Source organism: Caloenas nicobarica, chromosome 2 (assembly GCF_036013445.1).
Source record: "Caloenas nicobarica isolate bCalNic1 chromosome 2, bCalNic1.hap1, whole genome shotgun sequence".
In the NCBI taxonomy this organism is placed as follows: Eukaryota; Metazoa; Chordata; class Aves; order Columbiformes; family Columbidae; genus Caloenas; species Caloenas nicobarica.
Window position 1 is genome coordinate 47453714 of NC_088246.1, and position 20958 is coordinate 47474671.

The 20958-nt window shown below is 40.7% G+C and overlaps 1 protein-coding gene across 1 annotated transcript; it reads left to right on the forward strand.

Moving 5' to 3' along the window:
• The first annotated feature begins 6147 nt into the window (after positions 1-6147).
• LZTFL1 (leucine zipper transcription factor like 1) lies at positions 6148-17269 on the forward strand. Its single transcript, XM_065629004.1, has 10 exons — positions 6148-6365; positions 7909-8033; positions 8514-8708; positions 9207-9267; positions 10117-10185; positions 11635-11700; positions 11829-11906; positions 14779-14952; positions 15424-15527; positions 16338-17269. The coding sequence occupies exons 1-10, from the start codon at positions 6363-6365 to the stop codon at positions 16354-16356; spliced, it is 894 nt and encodes a 297-aa protein (XP_065485076.1). The 5' UTR covers positions 6148-6362; the 3' UTR covers positions 16357-17269.
• The last annotated feature ends 3689 nt before the right edge of the window (positions 17270-20958 follow it).

Sequence of the window (20958 nt, forward strand, 5' to 3'; positions counted from 1 at the left end):
TCCATATTCTTCTCCTCTCGTTCTCCTTTCCATATTCTTCTCCTCTCCATATTCTTCTCCTCTCCATATTCTTCTCCTCTCCATATTCTTCTCCTCCCCTTCTCTTCTCCCTCTCCTCTCCATATTTTTCTCGTCTCCATATTCTTATCCTCTCCATATTCTAATCCTCTCCTTCTCCTCTCCATATGCTCTCCATATTCTTCTCCTCTCCATATTCTTCTCCTCTCCATATTCTTCTCCTCTCCTGCATTCCATATTCTTCTCCTCTCCTGCTCTCCATATTCTTCTCCTCTCCTTCTCTTCTCCATATCCTTCTCTCCTAGTCCTCTCCTTCTCCTCTCCCTATTCTTCTCCTTTCCTTCTCCTCACCATATCCTCTTCATATTCTTCTTCTCTCCTTCTACTCTCCCTATGCTCTTCATATTCTTCTCCTCTCCATATTCTCTCCAAGTTCTTTTCATATTCTTCTCCTCTCCTTCTCCTCTCCATATTCTCTTCATATTCTTCTCTTCCATATTCTTCTCCTCTCCTTCTCCTCTCCATATTCTCTTCATATTCTTCTCTGCATATTCTTCTCCTCTTGCTCTCCTCACCATATTCTCTTCGTATTCTTCCCTCCATATTCTTCTCCTCTCCTTCCTCCCCGTTTTACCTCAATATTCTTCTCTCCATATTTTTGTCCTCTCCATATTCTCTCCATATACTTCTCCTCTCCCTATTAGTCTTCTCTTCATATTCTTCTCCTCTCCCTCTCCTCTCCATATTCTCTTCATATTCCTCTCTCCATAGTCTTCTCCTCTACTTCCCCTCTCCACATTCTTCTCTTCTCCATATGCTCTCCATATTCTTCTCCTCTCCTTTTCCTCTCCATATTCTTCTCCTCTTTGTATTCTTCTCCTCTCCATATTCTTCTCTTCTCCTCTCCCTATTCTTCTCCTCTCCCTGTTCTTCTCCTCTGCATATTATTCTCCTCTCCATATTATTCTCCTCTCCATATTCTTCTCCTCCCCATATTCTTCTCCTCTCCATATTATAATCCTCTCCCAATTCTTCTCCTCTCCATATTCTTCTCTTCTCCTCTGCATATTCTTCTCCTCTGCATATTCTTCCCCTCTGCATATCCTTCTCCTCTCCATATTCTTCTCCTCTCCTTCTCGTCTCCATATTCTCTTCATATTCTTCTCTCCGTATTCTTCTCCTCTCCATATTCTGTCTATATTCCCTTCATATTCTTCTACTCGTATTCTTCTCCTCTTCTTCTCCTCTTCTTCTCCTCTCCATATTCTTCTCCTCTCTCTATTCTTCTCTTCTCCTCTCCCTATTCTTCTCCTCTCCCTATTCTTCTCCTCCCCTTCTCTTCTCCCTCTCCTCTCCATATTCTTCTCCTCTCCATATTCTTCTCCTCTCCATATTCTAATCCTCTCCTTCTCCTCTCCATATGCTCTCCGTATTCTTCTCCTCTCGTTCTCCTTTCCATATTCTTCTCCTCTCCATATTCTTCTCCTCTCCCTATTCTTCTCCTCCCCTTCTCTTCTCCCTCTCCTCTCCATATTCTTCTCCTCTCCATATTGTTATCCTCTCCATATTCTAATCCTCTCCTTCTCCTCTCCGTATGCTCTCCATATTCTTCTCCTCTTGTTCTCCTCTCCATATTCTTCTCCTCCCCATATTCTTCTCCCCTACATATTCTTCTCCTCTCATTCTCCTCTCCATATTCTTCTCCTCTCCATATTCTGCTCCTCTCCATATTCTGCTCCTCTCCATATTCTTCTCCTCTCCATATTCTTCTCTTCTGCATATTCTTCTCTTCTGCATATTCTTCTCCTCCCCATATTCTTCTCCCCTGCATATTCTTCTCCTCTCCTTCTCCTCTCCATACATTCTCCATATTCTTCTCCTCTCCTTCTCCTCTCCATATTCTTCTCCTCTCCTTCTGTTCCTTCCTCCTCCTTTCACTACACTAGCAGTATATGCTGAGGAAATCTCTCACAAATACTTCTAACCCTGTCCCAGCTTAGGCATTCGCTCTGTCACCTTGTGGGAAGGAGGCATCTACCTTCTGAAGGCCGTGAGAGCACTGTGCCCTCTTGAAACCACTCTGCATTCCATTTCTTACAGCTGCTGACCCTTGCTCCCCTGTCCATGAGGATGCTGAGCTCTGTAGTGCTCCTCAAGAAGGCTTTGCCCTGGTTTTGCTTCTACTATCAGCTGAAAAGGATGTTCGTCCATCAGATGAGCTTGGAAGGAGGCCCTGCTGGGAGCTGGCCTTGCAGCGGAGAAACTCCAGCTGTCTCATCCAGGTCTTCGCCCTTCAGCCCCTGTCAAGTGATTCCATCCGCTCCTCAAGGACTTCCTCTGGGATGTCTTCAGGCTGCCTCCAGGCCAGCTCTGGCAGCAGACACGGGACGCTGCTCCCTTTTATACCGCCCCGGGGCATTGTGACCTCAGCATTGCCTCGTGGTCGCATTGTGACGTGGAGGTGACATGGGACCCCAGCGTCCCGCCCCGCCCGCTGCCCCTCCACCCAGCACTCTTTGCAGGAAGCCTTTGGGGTGCTGCTGGCCCCGAGGCAGTCCCTGTGCCCAGGAGGCCCAGAGGGCTGTCCCTGCCCTTGCTGGCCATGCACTGGGCACGGCTCAAACCACCTGGGAATGGCGGTGGCATGAAATTACTGAGGTGGTTATTCAGATACAAAGGAACTTCTCTTTTCCTTTAAAGTTACTCAAAGAAACTATGAAAGACAATCCTCTAGCACATACTGGTAATGAATCGGTCTGCAAAACTGCAATGGCTGCAGGAAGCTGCCAGCCTGCGTCTATTCCATTAAAGAATCTCAGCGTTTTGGTGCCAGCTCCGTGTGAAGCGACGGGCCCTCGCACGTCTCCAGCCGTGGTTCTGATGGATCATCAGGCAGCATGAGGCTACAGACAAATTCCTTTGCCAGGAGTGCCCCCTGTCCAGAGGGCTGCTAGGAGAAAGTCTGTCAGGAGCAAGGACTTCAAATCAGATCTCAGTGCATACTTCTGCTGCCTTTTTCTTTTCCCAATACCCACACATGGACTGGAAGGAAAACGTAAGGAAACTCATTCCAGTAACAGCCACATGGCTAACATAAGCTGGCCATTTTAGCCCCAAACTGAAGTCTTTTACAGGCATCTCTTTGCACCACAGAAAGGAGGCAAACTCCGTGATTATATCAAACCCGTAAGAGACAAATGAAGAAATCTCAGGGGTAGCATTTTCCACGTACCAAGCGCTTTTGGCGCAGGCATCTCAAAGCATTTTTATAAATTCAGAGAGCTTCACAACACCAGCCCTGCACAGTGCTGGAACAGCATTCCTGGTTTAGGGGCAGAAAGCTGAAGCACAGCAATTTGTTCCCGTTGACACAGTTGACATTTGACAGATCAAAGCATCTGAGTAAAGATTTCTTTCTTTGCTTTGAGTTTGTTTTGTGCTGACAGCATGAGAAACTCCATGGCTATTAACTTACATAGTCTGGGGAGAGTATTTAATCTGTTGGCATGATAAGTCCTTTATAGTAAAATTGAAAAATATTAATATTCCAATCACATTACTGCAATAATGTATTCATTATCACAGTGTATTTTGAAGAAAAAAACATTGTAATAACTGTATAAGAACACAGATGCATCTAGTGTATTGCAGATGGAACTATTATGTGTTGGTAATGGGCACATCATAAACAAATGGGCTAGATTATATACTATTTAATTTCTACCAACTTTACAAGAAAGTTATAGAGCTCATTTTTTCATGGCTGCTGTGAAAAGAAGTTGAAAAAAATTGTATTAATATATTATCACCTCTAAATAAAGCCCATTAACATTGATTTGTAAAGCGATGATAGTCTGATGCTTTCATGTTTTGTAAAATGCTTCGCACAGCATAAACTCTTTATACATGGGTCCACATACACGCTGCTGTTGTTGTTGTTGTGTTATCCATCTGGTTTTAAAGGTAACTATCACTGTGATTTCTTTTTGCTGCTTTGGTTTGAGTTGTTTGCTTTAAGGAGCACAAGCAAAACTAAACTTAGGAGTGTCCAGCTTTTGGTTTTTTTAAGCACTACCCATAAGGTATGCATCTGTGCAACACTAGAACATTATAAACAAAGATCCTTAATAATTTCAGGTTCTATCATCTGAGAGTTATGAATCCATATTTAAAAGCTATTAATCTTGTCTGAGCCAAGAGTTTGCTGTGGCTTTCCAAGGAAGAGACACCAACAGGTCACTGCGAGGCCACACCTGGAGCACTGTGTCCAGTGCTGGGCTCCCTAGTACACAAAAAGAGATGGAGCTACTGGAAAGAGTCCAGCAAAAAGCCATGAAGCTGATGAAGGGACCAGAGCATCTCTTCTGTGAGGGGAGGCTGAGAGAGCTGGGACTGTTCAGCCTGGAGAAGAGAAGGCTGAGAGGGATCTCATCCATGTGTATAAATACCTGAAGGGAGGGTGCAAAGAGGACAGAGCCAGGCTCTTTCCAATGGTGCCCAGTGACAGGACCAGGGGTGACGGGCACACACTGAAACACGGGAGGTTCCTCCTGAACATTGAGAAACACATTTTCACTGTGAGTGTGACCAAGCACTGGCACAGGTTGCCCAGAGAGGTGGTGGAGTCTCCATCCTTGGAGATATTCAGGAACCATCTGGACACAGGCCTGGGCACCTGGCTCTGGGTGGCCCCGTTTGAGCAGGAGGCTTGGGCCACGTGAATCCCAGGGGTCCCTGCCACGCTCGGCCATGCCGTGATCATGTCACCTGAGTGTTGGCTCAGTTACACCAGAGCGGTATCAGTCTCAGGCTACAGAACCAGAGGTATCAGGTTTCAGCAGAATTATTGCAGTGATATGAACTAGATCAGATCAAATTCGTGGCATGTCATGCAGCAACATCGAGCGCAAAAACTTCAGTGCGGAATAGAGCTCTTAAACGAACCCGGTTTACCAATCACAAAGCTCATCAGTGCACCCACACTTACCCTTTTATCATCGTTTTAAGAGGTTCCCGTGCATTTTGCTCACCTCCACCCGACTGCTACATCTTCTGTCCCCAGGAGACTCACTTACTCACTCATATTTGAACAGCGACAGAAGAAAAGAATCCCAAAAGCTAAACAACATTTTTATTTCCCGATAGCATCAAGAAAAAACAAACAAAACAAAATCAAATAAAGAGATGTTAGAAGAAAAAAAAAAAAAAAACACAAACCCAAACCCAACAAAACCAAGAAAAAACCCCACAATTTCACACTGCTTCCCTCCTGCTTGCTCCCGCCTCGGCCTGTCACAGAATCACAGAATGTCAGTGATTGGAAGGGACCTCAAAGGATCATCTAGTCCAATTCCCCCGCCAGAGCAGGAACACCCAGATGAGGCTACACAGGAAGGCGTCCAGGCGGGTTTTCAATGTCTCCAGAGAAGGAGACTCCACAACCTCCCTGGGCAGCCTGTTCCAGTGCTCTGGCACCCTCACTGAGAAGAAGTTTCTCCTCATATTTAAGTGGAACCTCCTGTGTTCCAGTTTATACCCATTGCCCCTTGTCCTATCATTGGTTGTCACTGAGGAGAGCCTGGCTCCATCCTTGTGACACTCACCCTTTGCATATTTATAAAGATGAATGAGGTCACCCCTCAGTCTCCTCTTCTCCAAGCTAAAGAGACCCAGCTCCCTCAGCCTTTCCTCATACAGGAGATGCTCCACTCCTTTAATCATCTCTATGGCCCTGCACTGGACTCTCTCCAGCAGTTCCCTGTCCTTCTTGAACTGAGGGGCCCAGAACTGGACCCAATATTCCAGATGAGGTCTCACCAGGGCAGAGCAGAGGGGAAGGGGAATCTCTCTCGACCTACTAACCACCCCCCTTCTAATACACCCCAGGATGCCATTGGCCTTCCTGGCCACAAGGGCACAGTGCTGGCTCATGGTCATCCTGCTGTCCACCAGGACCCCCAGGGCCCTTTCCCCTACACTGATCTCCAACAGGTCGTTCCCCAACTTATGCTGGAACTGTCCCCGTTTCCACCGGGGTGAAGGAGGAGCGGAGCTGAACCGGTGCCGCCACAGGCCGAGACCCGGCCGCTCCCGGTGCGCATGCGCAGACGGTGGAGCCGAGCGGAACGGTGATACGCAGTTCGTGCCCTCCCGGGTCGGGGGGAGGGTGCAACGCCGGTTGCCCCGGTAAACGGCCGCCACCGCCTGTGAGAGTCACATGAGCGAGCCGCCGCCAATAGGAGCGCAGCGAGGGCGCTCGCGAGGCTTCGTTCTCTATGGCAACCGTCGGTCCGTAGTCTGCCGCTGAGCCCCGCTGCTCTCCCAGCGCCGGTCAAGGGGCCGCCATGGTGAGTAGCGGAGCCCTCAGTGCTTCGGGGCGGAGGGTGGCGTCGGCGTCTGGCCGGCTTTGCTCCCCGCCGTGGGGCAAAGCCGCGCCGAGCAGCGCCGTAGCCGTGAGGAGGCTCTCCGCCTCGGCCGGCCCGGGGGCTGGGCAGGGAGGCGGCCCGGGGAAGTCTTGTGAGGGAGAGGCGGCCCGTCGTCATGCGGGGGCCGCTGGAGGCGGGCCGCTGCTGCCGCCTGCCGCCCCGGGCATCCGTGCTGCCTCTGGAGCGCTCTGCGGGGCTTGGACTATGCGGAATCCGATGCCCCAGTTGCTTAATGCGCCTCGATATCACGAGTGGCTTTGGCCTGTGCTTATGTGTTTATTTATTAGTTTAATGTCCATTTGTAACTGCGCTCTGTGACATTTCAGCACTGGTGTGGGCACGTCTTCTTTTCCTGCTGCAATGAGTAGAAGCTTTTCACCTAAAGAAAACCCAGCAACAGCAAAGAGAACATTAATTGAGCTTTTCATATGTTCTTGTGTTTGCAAGATGTGGGACTTTGGGAGACATCAGACTTGCAACCACCTTGTGAGAGCTTGTTTTATTTACTGCTGTTGCTGTTTCCTACACTGCCTTTAATTTCCAAGCAGTCGATATCTGTGCTCATGTTTTCAGTGTTGTTCATCCAGGTATCACACTATTGTGTTTTCACTGGACCTGCCCTGTGCAGCTGGATTAATAAGGACAAGGTGATCAGATTAACTGTTTTGTCTGAGTTGCTACATTGCTGTCTCCAACATCAGCAATACTAACTCGGAACGTTGGAGTAAATGAAACAGACTTCACCTTTTGTTGCATCAGTTCTCCAGGGACTGGGAAACTCCCATTCATGCCTTTTGTGCCTCCCTGTGACTTGTGCTACCTGCACAAGCAAGATTCATTCTAATGTAATTGGCCATGCCAATACTCCCACTTTTGAAATAGAGGCATACATAGAAGGGCTAGTTAGCCAGATCTAAAAGTGCTTCCTTCTTGATTTGCCCTGGGAATATTTGTTTCTGAGCAATAGGCTGTTGAGGAAAAAAAATCAGATTATCACTTAAAATTATGTGGGAAGTCTCAAGATTTTATATATAAACTAACAAAGAAACATAACATACTGTGTGTTTTTGTCAGTATATCTATAAGATACATCATTCAGCTACAATATACATGTGTACATGTAATACAAAGACAAATTTATCCAGGTACTTCCTGTCCCCTACAGTCTTCCTGGTTCTGATCCTCCGATTGTCCCTCTCTCTGATTTTGTATGACTTTTTTGAGGGTACTGGTCACTTGAGGACTTAGTTCCAAGTACTGGGGCTTTTAAAGGGGGAGCACTTATGTGAAGTATATAAGGATTACACATATGAAAATATGGTTGTTTTTTAACATAGCAGTTAATGTGATAACCCAATGAAAGCAAGTACAGAAACCAGTCAGAAGGCAAGTCTTTGCAATTCTTATGCTTCTTTTTACTTATTTCGGTGTATATTTATCTTTGTGCTTATGTCCTTATCCGCAGGCAGAGCTAGGCCTTAATGAGCACCACCAGAATGAAGTGATCAACTACATGCGCTTTGCTCGTTTCAAGCGTGGCCTGTGTCTCAAAACAGTGGATTCTTGCTTTCAGGACCTCAAAGACAGCAGGTACTGGATGGGGAGGGAGGTGGGATTCTGAGCAAGAATAAAGCAAAATATGGTAGGAACAACAGCAGGTTTAAATGCTTTCTGATGTGACTTTTGTCCGTTTACATTTGTATGTTCTTAGTGAGGAAGAAAGATGCAATAATTTTCCAAATGTTACAAGTCAAATCCTTTTAAAACTAAGTTGCTCAAATTCTTAGGAATTAACATAGATATCAACAGGATGACATTGCTACATATCTTGCATCTGATGTCTAAATTTGGTGACTGTGGCAAAACTAATATTTGTGATTGCAGTGTTTCAAAGAAAAAATTTAAATACAATAACCAATTAGTAGTGCCGTGGTCAACTAATAACTACTGCCAGTGAATGTTTTCAGAAGGATGTTGCATTTTGTAAGTGATACCTGTGTAGTGAGGTCTCATAACAATGCAGATTTGTTACCTTTGTCACACTTGACTTATCTTGACTGCTCTGTTTAGACTCGTTGAGGAGACCTTCACAGTTGATGAGGTGATAGACATGCTGGATGGACTGAGAACTGTTGTACACAGTGAAGTGGAGTCAGAGCTCATCAATACAACTTACACCAATGTTTTACTTCTGCGGCAGCTCTTTTCACAGGCTGAGAAATGGTACCTTAAGTTACAGACAGATGTCTCTGAACTGGAGAATCGGTAATATATATTGGGCTGTATAGAATGCCTTTCAATAATGATAAAACTTCTAAGCGTTGACTATTTGCATTCTTCTCCTAGCCATAGAAAGCCGTGCTTTTACTATTTTATCGATGATAGATTAGTGTCAAATCTTCCATTTATAAAGTAGCAAGACACACAATCATTTCAAATTTGTCAGGAAGATGTTCTTATTGGTAATATTCTTGCTTGAATTAATCAGTTAAGAGCAGGTAATAAGATTTGATTTCAAAGCCTTTGTTCTCTGAGTAGATTATATTTTGATCAAGGATGCTAAATCTTACAGTTCTAATGCATATACCGTACCATTGTGTGACATAATCTGTTGCATTTAATGTATTTGCATAAGACCTCATTCTGTACTTCTAATGAGAATCTTACATACAACAAAAAGCATAGCATCAGCCTGGAAAAATGTGCTTTGTAGCATACCTATTTCGGTAAATAAATGCCTTTTTTTTTTTTTTTTTTTCCAAGAGAGTTGTTGGAACAGGTTGCTGAGTTTGAAAAGTCAGAATTTACAGCTTCGAACAAGAAGGTAGGGTTGTATTTTAATCAAATCATAATCAAATGTCATGTGGAGTCATGACAGATGTTTAAAATACTTAGTACTATTTGTTTCTAAGAGAAAAACAAAACAAAAACAAAAAAGTCCACCCTTTTTTCAAATAAATCTTTGAAAGTCTCCAAAAAATACTATTTTGCAGTTTGGCACCAAGGCTCCCACTGAATTGCAATGGCTGTTTCCAGACTGTGGATTCTGCATATGCAGGGCATGTCTTGTAATCCTCATCCCAAAGTCAGCTAGACCAGGGATGTGCTGGAGCATCTGCTCCTGGGTTCCCTTCTCACTGGAACTGGAATAAGACTGGGACATTCATTTGTCCCAAGGCTTTGTCCCAACATGGAGTCAAGAGCCGAGAAGATTCCACAATACAGATATGACTCTAGCGTATCTTGTGTGATTGTGGTTACACCTTATTTTTTCGTAGCTTAAATATGTATCTAGTTAATATATATTACATTTGAATACTTAAGGAAATAATTTGGAGCTGTGAAAATATTTTTACTCTTGCAATTTTTTTTAATGTTTTCCTTACTCTTTTGTCTTTTGGTTGCTGCAGCATCAGTAGTCTTTTGTAAATTCAAATTTGCAATCATTTTATGCCTCTATGCAGTATTTTTGTTTAACTTCAGCTGAAAGTGAAGTATATCACTTAGGAGCCAAGCTACCAGTAAAAAATGAACTTGAAATAAAAGGTCATGCATTTGCTTTACAAAAGAAAGCTGAATTGACTGTCAATAGTTATTTTACAGACTAAAGAAGTACTTTTTTCTTCCTAAAAATCTGTATAATTTAGTTTTTTAACTTTTATTATTTCTTTAGCCCAGTACAGATCTCATTAAACCAAAACTAGCTCCATTGAATGAAGGTGGGTCGGAGCTGCTAAATAAGGTAAGAACTTGTCTGTTCATGCAGTTGTGGTTAATGACCACTCTGCTTATTCAACTGAACTGGGTAGCTGTACAGTAATATTTGTATAAAATGCCCATCACTATATAGACGTCAAATTAATATACCCCAGAATGTAAAGTAAATTGTTAATAAATATTGTAAAGCCTCTTGAATTTATTGTGTGGTTATGGTCCCTAACATGTATTGCAATGTTGACCTTCCTTTTGCAAAGACATTCTGGCCTTTGTAATTATTTATTTTTCCATTTAATGAGGTAAATTATTAGAAACCAGTATTCGGTTTATTCCGTGCAGCTGGCTGGCTTTCCAACAAGGAAGTAAAATATGTAGCTGGCTGAAATTACTAGGTTATTGAACATTTTCTGTATCACTTGAAGTCAATCCTGTTCCATTTGGTCTTTTTTCTTTTGTTAGTTGGTTAAATTCTTCCTAAAGAAACAGACGCTTAAGGAATTTGGAATTTACTAGTTTTGAAAATGTCTAATTTCCCACTTGCTAAAGATTTTCAAAATTACAAACCACATTCTAGTATTTCATCTTATCAATAGTTTTTATTAGATAGTTCCAGTTTAGTTCAAGTGAACTCTTAAAATGCCACACTTCATTCAATACAGTTTTAAGTTATGGGCAGTCAAGATATTTTATGAGGAGTTGAGTTTTCTGTCTCCTAGCCTTCATTACCAAAGTGGTCTGTCAAGTACAGTGTCTGAATCAAATTGTTGTTACCCATTAAGATAATTAAAGCATTTAAGTATTCAGACTTGTGTTTTACTTATGGATCATAGAATCATTTCAGTTGGAAGAGACCCTCAGGATCATCGAGTCCAACCATAACCTAACCAGATCAATGTAGTTCTCTTTCAAGAATAATTTCAAAATCTGTTTCATAACAGCTTTTGTTGAATATGTTTGTCTGATGTCTTCTTTTTCTCAAAAATAATTCAAAGTTTATATGGTGAATTTTCTCTGACTGACAAGGCATGGTTATTTCCTGTGACAAAGAACATGATCTGCAGTAACCTGGTATTTGTCTCTTTTAAACAGGAGCTGTGAATAAATTTTTACTTGCCTGTTGATTGAAAATACAAATGATAAGCAGCAATGAAATTTGCATCTCGGAACATGATATTTTCTTTATCGTGAATCTTGAAGCTAACAGGATACTGAGCTCACTAATATCAATTCAGTAAAGCATGTGCCAAATTTAAGTCCTATATATTACGGTAGAATTGGAGGCTTAAATTTATTGCTGACTGAGGCGGAAAACACAAATATATGGATTACTGATTTCTTACGTAGGCCATTTTTAAAGCATTTAGAAGCTTGTTTGCTTTTCTAAGCTATGAAGCATATTTTCCTGCTTGAAACACTTGGAAAATTCAAAATAGCAGAAGAGTGTTCACAAACTTTTTCTCATTTTAACCCAAAGACAGTTGCTTGTCTCCAAGAAGAAAATGAAAAATTGAGGACCAGACTCAAGACCGTAGAAACACAGGTAAATTCACTGTAAGCTTGGATACTTAATGCCATTTACATATTTTAAAATGTCTAAATAAGAATCCCATGGTTATTGTGTTTTCAATTAAAATGTTTCTGAGGTTTTACGGTTTCAATGTATCACAGGCTACAGCTGTACTAGATGAAAAGTCCAAACTAGAGAAGTCACTGAAGGATTTACAGATGATCCTAGGAGATCAAAAGGTAAATATACTTAAGATTTTCCCCACCACCACCCCCGTTTAGCACAACTGTTGCCTGTACCTCTAAAAAGTTGGTCTGTATGGTGTGTTTCTTTTCTGGCAAATATAAATGTTCCAGTTAGTGTCATCATATTCCTGCTGACGTTGTCATGGTCCTGCTGGAGTGTCAGTCAGCAGATAATCCAGAATATTAGTTGATCTTATGACACTTATTTTGTGTCACGTAGACCATGATAAATTATTATCAGAAAGTATTATTCCAGATACTATCAGCAAGTAGTATTCCAGACTTTATGTTCTCTGGGGTGATTTTTATATGAACAGATAATATATTGTGGTTTGTTTCTTCATGTTTATTAATGAAAGAGTGATATCTAACCTGCCTTTTATAGCAACAATAAAACACTAATTCTTTTAAGCCTTTGTCACACTTGATACTGACATGGACAAGCCAGACTTGCTGCTGCTTCTCACTTCAGAGTTTAAAAACCTAAATACTTATATGTAAGTGTCCAGTGTCCTATATTCTTAAACATCAACTGAAATTTTGTTACAAATGTCAGTGATTGTGGGTCAGATGACATTAAAAAAATGTTTGATTTTATGTAGTTCTACCCATATCAGTGTACTGTCAAAAATGGTTCACTGTTTGCTACTTAAGATTCTTAATCTTTTTTGTAAATGAGGATTCAAACATGGTGAGTTGCTGCTACAGAAAAAAAAATTTTAAAAGGTAGGAAGCTAGAAGTCATGCAGGTTGACACAGATAAATTTGTTCAGGTAACTTTAGTATTTTTTTAAGTTTGTACCTTTATTTTGTCAATAATTACAATTTGCTAAAGTTTGTTCATGTGTGATTGTTTCTTAAATTTAGAACACTTCAGTTAAAATTTTTAACAAAACTAGAAGACTTTAATCCCATTATTTTGACAAACTGACTTTTAAAAATTCCTGCAGTCTTTATAGATTTGGAAGTGAAGTTCAATATCATAAAATATTTCCACTTAAGTTTTCATAGTTTAATCCTCATTTCTTTTTATTTTGCTTTCTGTCTGGTTTATGGTATGTACTTTGCTTTCTTAATATGTTACAATTTTATCTAGTAACTTTCAAAATCTGAATTCAGTAATATTATTTAATAGGTAACTTGATTTATCAGTTATAAGAAATGTTTTCTTTATCTGTTAAGCCTCAAATTATTAAAGGTTTAAAATGTTAAATGGGTTTATTAAATCCTGGATAATAGTGTTTGTAGTTTGAAAAGACTGGAACCAAATCTCATCCTACTTTTCTGGTTAAACATGAATTAGCCTCAATGTCAGGGCTGCTGTGTATCTTCTGTTTTCATGTCCTAATTTGCTCTCCATAATCTATCACTTTCTTCTCCAGCTCTTACATTTTCTATTTACAAGCATATGTATGTTGTTGAAACCAGCAAGTAGATATAGAGTTGAAATGTACTACTTTATTTAATCAATTAAAGAATTAGTTATTTGGAGAAAATGCTAAACTTTAGCTGGTTTCACTCCGTATTTTTGTAGGATGGGTGTCAATAAAATTATATGAACCCAGTTGCACATTAAAGCAGTAGTGTTCAAACTCTGGACAAACAAATGACTGCCAAACCACAGTGGTTCTTAAGGACCAACTCTTAGGTCAGCATCTTTCTACCTTTGTGGTTTTTGTTGTGGTTTGTTTGTTTTTAAATAGTTTAATATGGTTCCACATACCAAGTATGAACCACGGTTTGGGAGTAACCGTTCTGTTGGATCAATTTAACTTGAGGATTTATAATTTCTACATAACTGATTTATGTCACAGGTTAGAAAAATTATCACTGTCTATTCTGATCTGAAACATTATACAATGTAGTGGTTTTCAGCATTGCAGCCTTGGACTATGTCTCAAAGTTCAAAATAAGCTTTTCTTTTGTACAGGTACTATTATCAAGTGGTTGCCTATGCTCAAATCTTAACTTCCACATAGAAAAAGGAGCAGAGCTTCCTTAGTTTTAGATTTTTGTTCCTTTTAAGGCAATGCTGGTTTAGCCTCATCCTGAGTCATTATAGTACTTTGGAGAGTTTGAACTTGAGCTTTTAAATGCGAGAGGGTTTTTAAAAATGTAAACTGAACTGATGTCCAGAAGACTTAGGGTTGTTTCTTCTCACAAGTAAACAGGCCAGTTGCTTCACAAGCATCTGTGGAGGCTCATTTTGTAATGCTTCTGAGAATATGCAGTATCTGTGCTGGAAACAGTGTTGATAATACGGGGATGTTTTAGTTATTGCTGAGCAGGGCTTACACAGGGTCAAGGCCTTTGCAGCTCCCCATACCGCCCCGCCAGCGAGTAGGCTGAGGGTGCACAAGGGGCTGGGAGGGGACACAGATGGGACAGCTGACCCCAACTGGCCAAAGGGATATTCCAGACCAAATGACATCATGCTCTGTATATACAGCTGGGGGAAGAAGAAGGAAGGAGGGGCATTCAGAGTGATGGCTAACAGTTATGTGTGATGGAGCCCGGCTTTTCTGGGCACGGCTGAACACCTGACTGCCCATGGGAAGTGGTGAATGAATCCGTTGTTTTGCTTTGCTTGTGTGTGCAGCTTTTCTTTAGCTGTTAAACTGTCTTTATCTCAACCCATGAGTTTTCTCACTTTTACTCTTCTGATTCTCTCCCACATCCCACTGGAGTAAGCGAGCAGCTTTGTAGTAGTTAGTTGCCAATTAAGGTTAAACCACAACAGCTTTACAGGAATAGCATGAACATAACTATTAAAAATTAAGATGTACCCACTTTGTCTGGAATTTTGCACTTGACATTTTGAATATTCTCTTGCATTTGACGTATTTTAAATATTCTTCTTTTAAAGGCTAATGCGAACCAGGATATCACTGAACTGGAGAATAAAGTGGCAGCTTTGAAATGCCAGTTTGAGAAGACTTTGAATGACTCTGCTGCAAACCAAAAATTCTTGGAAGAGGACTTGGTGACAACAAAACATGACCTGCTTAAGGTTCAGGATCAACTATCATTAGCTGAAAAGGTTGGCATTTTATTATAATATATAGATGAGATCCTTACTGACATTTTAACTGATAGTAATTTAACAAGCTTACACTACAGGATACAGAGTTTACTGGGTCACACTTCTACCAGTGTATTTTTGTTATTTCAGTGGAAAAACACATTATATGTAAACCAACAAACACAACTAACTGCGTGATTATAACTAGATGAATACTTTAAAACTGCCCATTTGTCTGCATAGAAATTTTTGAATGAAAAAGTGTATTCCTAGTCTTCAGAAGATTTTTAGCCTGATTTCACTGAACAGCAAAGCTAGTCTTTCCCAGTAATATCATTTGAATCTACTAGCTGACTTCATCTAGATTTCAATAAGTTAGAGAAACTACTGCTCTGAAATTTGAGGAGGAAAGGAAAGTCACCTTTTCTAAAAGGGTGTTAGCCTGGTTTTCATATATGCAGATAATATGTTGGTGTTGTTATTATGTAGGAATTAGAGAAGAAATTTCAGCAAACAGCTGCCTATCGCAACATGAGAGAGCTTCTCTCTAAGAAGAATGAACAGATAAAGGATCTACGTAGAAAGCTTTCGAAGTAAGTGGTGCTGTTCTGTCTGTCCAAATGGGATCCTTGTCTGGATTCATGCTCTGCTCCCATTTTGTTTTTATTAATGTGAAGCTGTCTCTAAAACAGACTATAAATTTTCCCTTAAAAAGAATTTCTAGCAGGCCATTCTCTGATTTTTGACAAGCCAATCCTTTCAATGGATGCCAGAATGGGACTGGTGTGTGCAACAACTATTGTGTAGCAAGTAATGAGAGAGTTTAGTATGGAGAGGACACAAAATATTAATGGGTGCAGTAGATAAGCCCCCAGGTGCTACACACAGAGGTACAGATGGGAGATGCACCAGATGCTTTGACAGTGACTGTATTTCTTCCGCACTTGTTTGTGGGAATGAGAAGTCCTCAGTATGTAAGCAGGATGACGCATGTATGGAGTAAAGAAAAATGCACCCTGGTCATTATATTGTGTAGAAGACCCATTCTGCAAAAGGCAGATAAGCTTTGGCAGCATGGATTACTCAGACCTATGCTGTAGGACAGAGGTGGAACACAAAACTTCTTAAACTTCTGCCTGTATTTTGGGAATTGTGGGTAGGTTCCTGGTCATTTCCTCATTCTACTATTTGCTAAACTGGCCAATTTTAAAATAAGAAGAATAGTCTAAAAAGTATATACATTTGTCTATGCCCTGAGTCATACCGTGAGCCTTGACAGGAATGCATCACTAGTGGGAGTAATGTATTACTTGGGTTTTATATTCTTTAGAGACAAAATGTCTCCTGGGTATTTTCTACTCTGTTTTAATGATTTCTGGTTTGTTTTCTTTTCTAATCCTCAGATATGAGCCAGAGGACTAAAACACTAAGAACATCAGAAACTGCCATAGAAAGAAAATGTAGACTGGTATTATTTTTCAATAATTTTTTGTTCGAATGGTATATTTTTTGCTTCTAGTGCTAAAAATAACTTTTTATTAATACTAATAAGATGCTGAAACTCCTGTCTGACTTCCTTATAACGTATAGGTATTAGTTTCTATAGTCATGTTTTTAATTGTTAACCATCAACATTCCTTGAGCAAACGGGAGCTTATTGAAGAACTGGGACCATTCTCTTCAAAGAAAGGAGTTTATTTTTGTTAAGAAAAGAAAAAAAAAAAAAAGCGTTAGACTTTTTTGATGTCTCTGAGGTGGAAACTCTGGTTGTTACTCTTTTATAGTTAATGTAGCCATGAAGTTGCATTATATATGAAAATTGCATCAGTGGCGATAAAAGTAGAAAAAAAAAAAAAAGAAACACACTGATTCTCTAATGTTACTTCACACTGGACATCTCATACCTTAGCAAAATGTGGTCAGTTACATTTTGCTAGATGGTGTTCATTAGATAGTGAGGTAAATACGCTTTATAGCAGAAGCACTGGACCATTTCAAATAAAGCCACTAATTGGAGTTACACTTTTTCACTTGAATTTATTTGAAACAAATTTGAACATCAGAATACAGATTCTGCTTTTGCCAGTATTATTAACATTAAGATGATAATCTGAAAAAGCATAAGGAAGTTGCTAATGGAGCATCTTTCTTGGGAAATAAGTTATTTCAGATGTTGTCATCTCCTTTCTAATTGTAACCTCACCAGAAAACAACTTCTCTCAAGTCTTTTGCTTGTAATCCCCCTGCCTTGCGTTTATCTGGAAGCCTCTTAATAGTGCATTCTACTTGTTCGTCTGTCCCTGTTCATATGTATATTGTATTTTACTCCAAATAAAACCAGTAAGTTTTCAAACACTTAATGTTTAAGGAGCCTGATTTTTATAGGAATATTTTGTATAGCTAATTTTTTAAATATATGTAGAAAGCAGTGGCAGATCAATGAAGAATCTTGCTAGAAATGCAAGCATTTAAATTACAGATTAGTGCCCAAAGCCACACCACGTCAAACAGCTGTGAAAAAGTGTACTAGTGGCAGGGCTGGGAAAAAGCTGCTCTGTGTGTGCTACAGACACTGGCATTTAACAATGCTTGTCACTGGAACTGCTTGAACTGAAATCGAATCTTTTTCCTCATTCATTCTCAAATAGGCAAAGCTGTTAAAATTGCTCAAGCAGTGATGCCTCGGTCATATCTGCCATACCTTTGCAGTCTGGATGTTCTTTTGTTGTCCTTTTCCCCCCACTGGCTAAGCAAGATTGGTCTGGGAAAAAGTCCTGTGTCTATAGCACGATATTGCTGTAGCACAACAGTAGGGCTTTATGGCGTGACATACTCCTCGTGCAGAGTAAGTTAAATTCATGGAAGGTATCATTTTACCCCTTGTACAGTCACTAAAATCTTAAGTTCTTAATAGGGATGTACCAAAGAGCTTTCTGGCATGTGTTTGCTCAGAGCAGTTACATTGACACCAACAGGAGTGTTTGTCTGGGTGAATATTGTGTTTTTCATCATAATTAAACTCATTTTAATGAGATCAGTTACTGTTTCTAAAATGGCAGATAAAGGGCAAAGAAAGGTGGAGAATCTCTTGACTTCTTCTGTTTTTTCTCTTTTCTGATAAATCTTTTGTCTGTTGACTTAGCTAGAATATTGTCTCTGTGATAGGCCTTCATGATATGCTTAGGGACCATTTCAACAACAAAGTATACTCTCAACCTCAGAATATGGATAGGTCTCAATGAAATAAGTTAGCTGTAGGCAAGCATGGTTACAGACCTTTTTATTCCTCAAACGAGTAAGGTAATTCTTGTAGAGAACTGTGCAGTGCAAAATTGAGACACTGACTTTGATGGCCTGTCTTGCAGATTGCCAGTTTAGTGAGTACAAGATCAGTGTGATGCTGTCATTGGTTTGTGTTGCACACTGGCTAAGGTAAAGGTCTTGTGTGGAGCTCTTGAGGAAAAACCCATCATCTGTCAAAGGTGATGTACCTGTCAGAGAAGACCTGGAGCATTATACAGCAGCAGTTCTCCTTTTATTGAGATAGGTACAATGTTTTGAAGAGGGAGATGACATCTGAACCTCTCCTGATTGTGTATGATGTTTCTAAAACTTCACTTCTTTGCCTGAAGCATAAATTCTAATACTGCTTTTACCAGCCTTTGTTTTTCAGAAGTTCATTATACTGCTCAGATATCATCCATTTTTTCCGCTTCAGCTATTCCCTAGTTATGCCTGAAAGGAATGTTTAAAAAGCAAATTTCTCTATAACTGGCTGATCTGCAGGAATCAAATCTCTTTCAAGCTGCGTGGGTTTGGTTTGGTTTGTTTGGGTTTTTTTTGCTTGCAAACTGAAGCATATTTTCGATGGAAATTAAATATAGACAACTCAGCTTCGTTAGTGTTGGCTCGGACAACTGTCAGACAACCCTATGCTGTAACCATGACTTGAATTCAGCAGTTGGCCATTAATAAATGAGCACACAGTGCTGCACGCTGCCTTTTTAATGAGACAGTATATTACCTGATGTTCTGTTAACTGTTCATGAAGTACTCCTTAATCTGTTTTTCTCTTGTGGATGGTAGCCATCTTCTTTTAATGTCCTGAGATGACTACTAATATGTAGCACTTAAATTTCAAGTGCTCCTCAGTATTCGATACATCAATGTAAGGACAGCTGCAATTTGGACGTTATTCACATACCTTGCTGTTGGGAAGCTCACAGTCATCTGCCAGGCACTTAGATTTCAATCAAGCTAAAAAGTTCTTAAGATTCCTCAGTTTGATTTTCCCCTTCTGGCATTAGCAAGGACTGTTCTTGGCTTCTGCATGATGCCAAATGCTGCCAGATCACAGTCAAATTGATTCTTACTGCCTCAGGAAACAAATATGAATCATCTTGGGATGTCAGGTTGGTGAATGGATCAAGCTTAAAAAGTTTGAGCCATTCTAGGAGGCCAGGCCTTTTGTAACACATTAAAAAACAATTTTATGTAATCTGAAGGTAAATTTTTATGTGAGCAAGTGAGAATTATTGTCGTAATTATTATTGTAAATATTTCTAACTGGCTTTGAACAGAGAATGTGCCCACAGAGTTATACTATGACTGTTAGTTTTACAATGTCCCAGTGAAAGCACTGGCTCTGGCCACGTACAGGACTCTTGCTGAAGGCACCTACATCTGCCTTCCGTATCGTCTCCTCTCAGACATACCCTGAAATGTTAGGCAGTCTATTTGGAGTCAACTCTTCTCCAGATAAAGGTGAGTAGATACATGTCATTCCTTTTCAGCAGTCTTAATATCTAGAGACTTTGGGGTTTTTTATTACTTTTTAATTATTGTTTTTAGGAACCTGTTAACGTAATGTCTTGGAGTGTCTGTTTAAGTAATGGTGATGCTGAGTGGTTGGTGCAAGACTCTGCCAGGGCAGCTCACAACTGACAGCTGCTGGTGAACAAGAGAGCTGCCTGGAGACCTCCCCAAACTGCAGGCAAGCTTCAACCGAGAAAAAACATGAACAGGCAGAAGACAAGCAGAAGAACTGACTGAATAAGCCAGGTATCCTTTTGATTTTAGTGAGATGCCAGTTCGTGGCTCTTTTGCTTTACACAAGACAGTTCTGAGGTCTGGGTGAGCTGGGCACAATTCTGTGAATCAGAACAGCGTTGAGTGCACCTTCGTGGAGGGAGTACCCTAAAAAACACAGTCAGAAGGTGGCTCTAAAGGAAAGCAAGGAAAAGAAAAAGGACTCTTCTCGGGCATGCTTTTTTGGGGAGACTGAGGTAATGCACAACAGTTTCAAGGGTGATTAAGGGGCTAGGTATGACTTCAGGATACAGACTTCAAAGGCATCATCTACAGTTTGGAACTAAGCAGCAAGTAGTAGTGATGAGCTGGAAGGAATAATTGCAATCCTAATAACTGCTTTTAGAATTAACTGTAATCTCCAATGACATGTAGAGCAGTTACCCAACAGTTGTCATGGCCTATGAGTTGTCAAAGGTCTGGAAATCCAGCTGGATTTTTTCTTTCTCTTAAAGTAAGGAAACATGGAGGTTAGCGTAGCAGCTATGAACAGTGAATCCAAACAGAGAAACTGTGTGTGAGGGCTGCAGATTTCTTTGCTGTATATCTGCTTCCCTTGATAGCATCACTAAACATTTGCAGAGGCTGTAGAGACTCCTCCATCACTTCCCTTTGGTAATCATCTAATAAGCTAACAGCCAGCATGTTTCCCTTTGGAAAGGAGTGCCTCCTGGAATGGCAGATACTAAACACTAGAGCTGGCCCCTGCTGGCACTGTCCTTTTCCCACATACCTGGTTCATCAAGGAAAGCCCAGAGGGTTTGCCTTTAAATCTAGGGGTTATAGTTCTACATGCTGGATGTAGCATAATAAAGTCCAGGCTACCTGGTGGAATAATCTAGGAGTTGTCTCTATTGGCCTTCTTCCACAGCTGTTGGTTATTCCTTCCTCCTTTGTTTCCATCTCTTTTGGCAATGCTAAGCTTCTCTCCCACCT

Coding starts and splice junctions, on each gene's coding strand:
- LZTFL1 (XM_065629004.1), top strand. Junction 8,709..9,206: donor GTCTCTGAACTGGAGAATCG/GTAATATATATT, acceptor TTTTTTTCCAAG/AGAGTTGTTGGAACAGGTTG. Junction 14,953..15,423: donor AACTATCATTAGCTGAAAAG/GTTGGCATTTTA, acceptor GTTATTATGTAG/GAATTAGAGAAGAAATTTCA.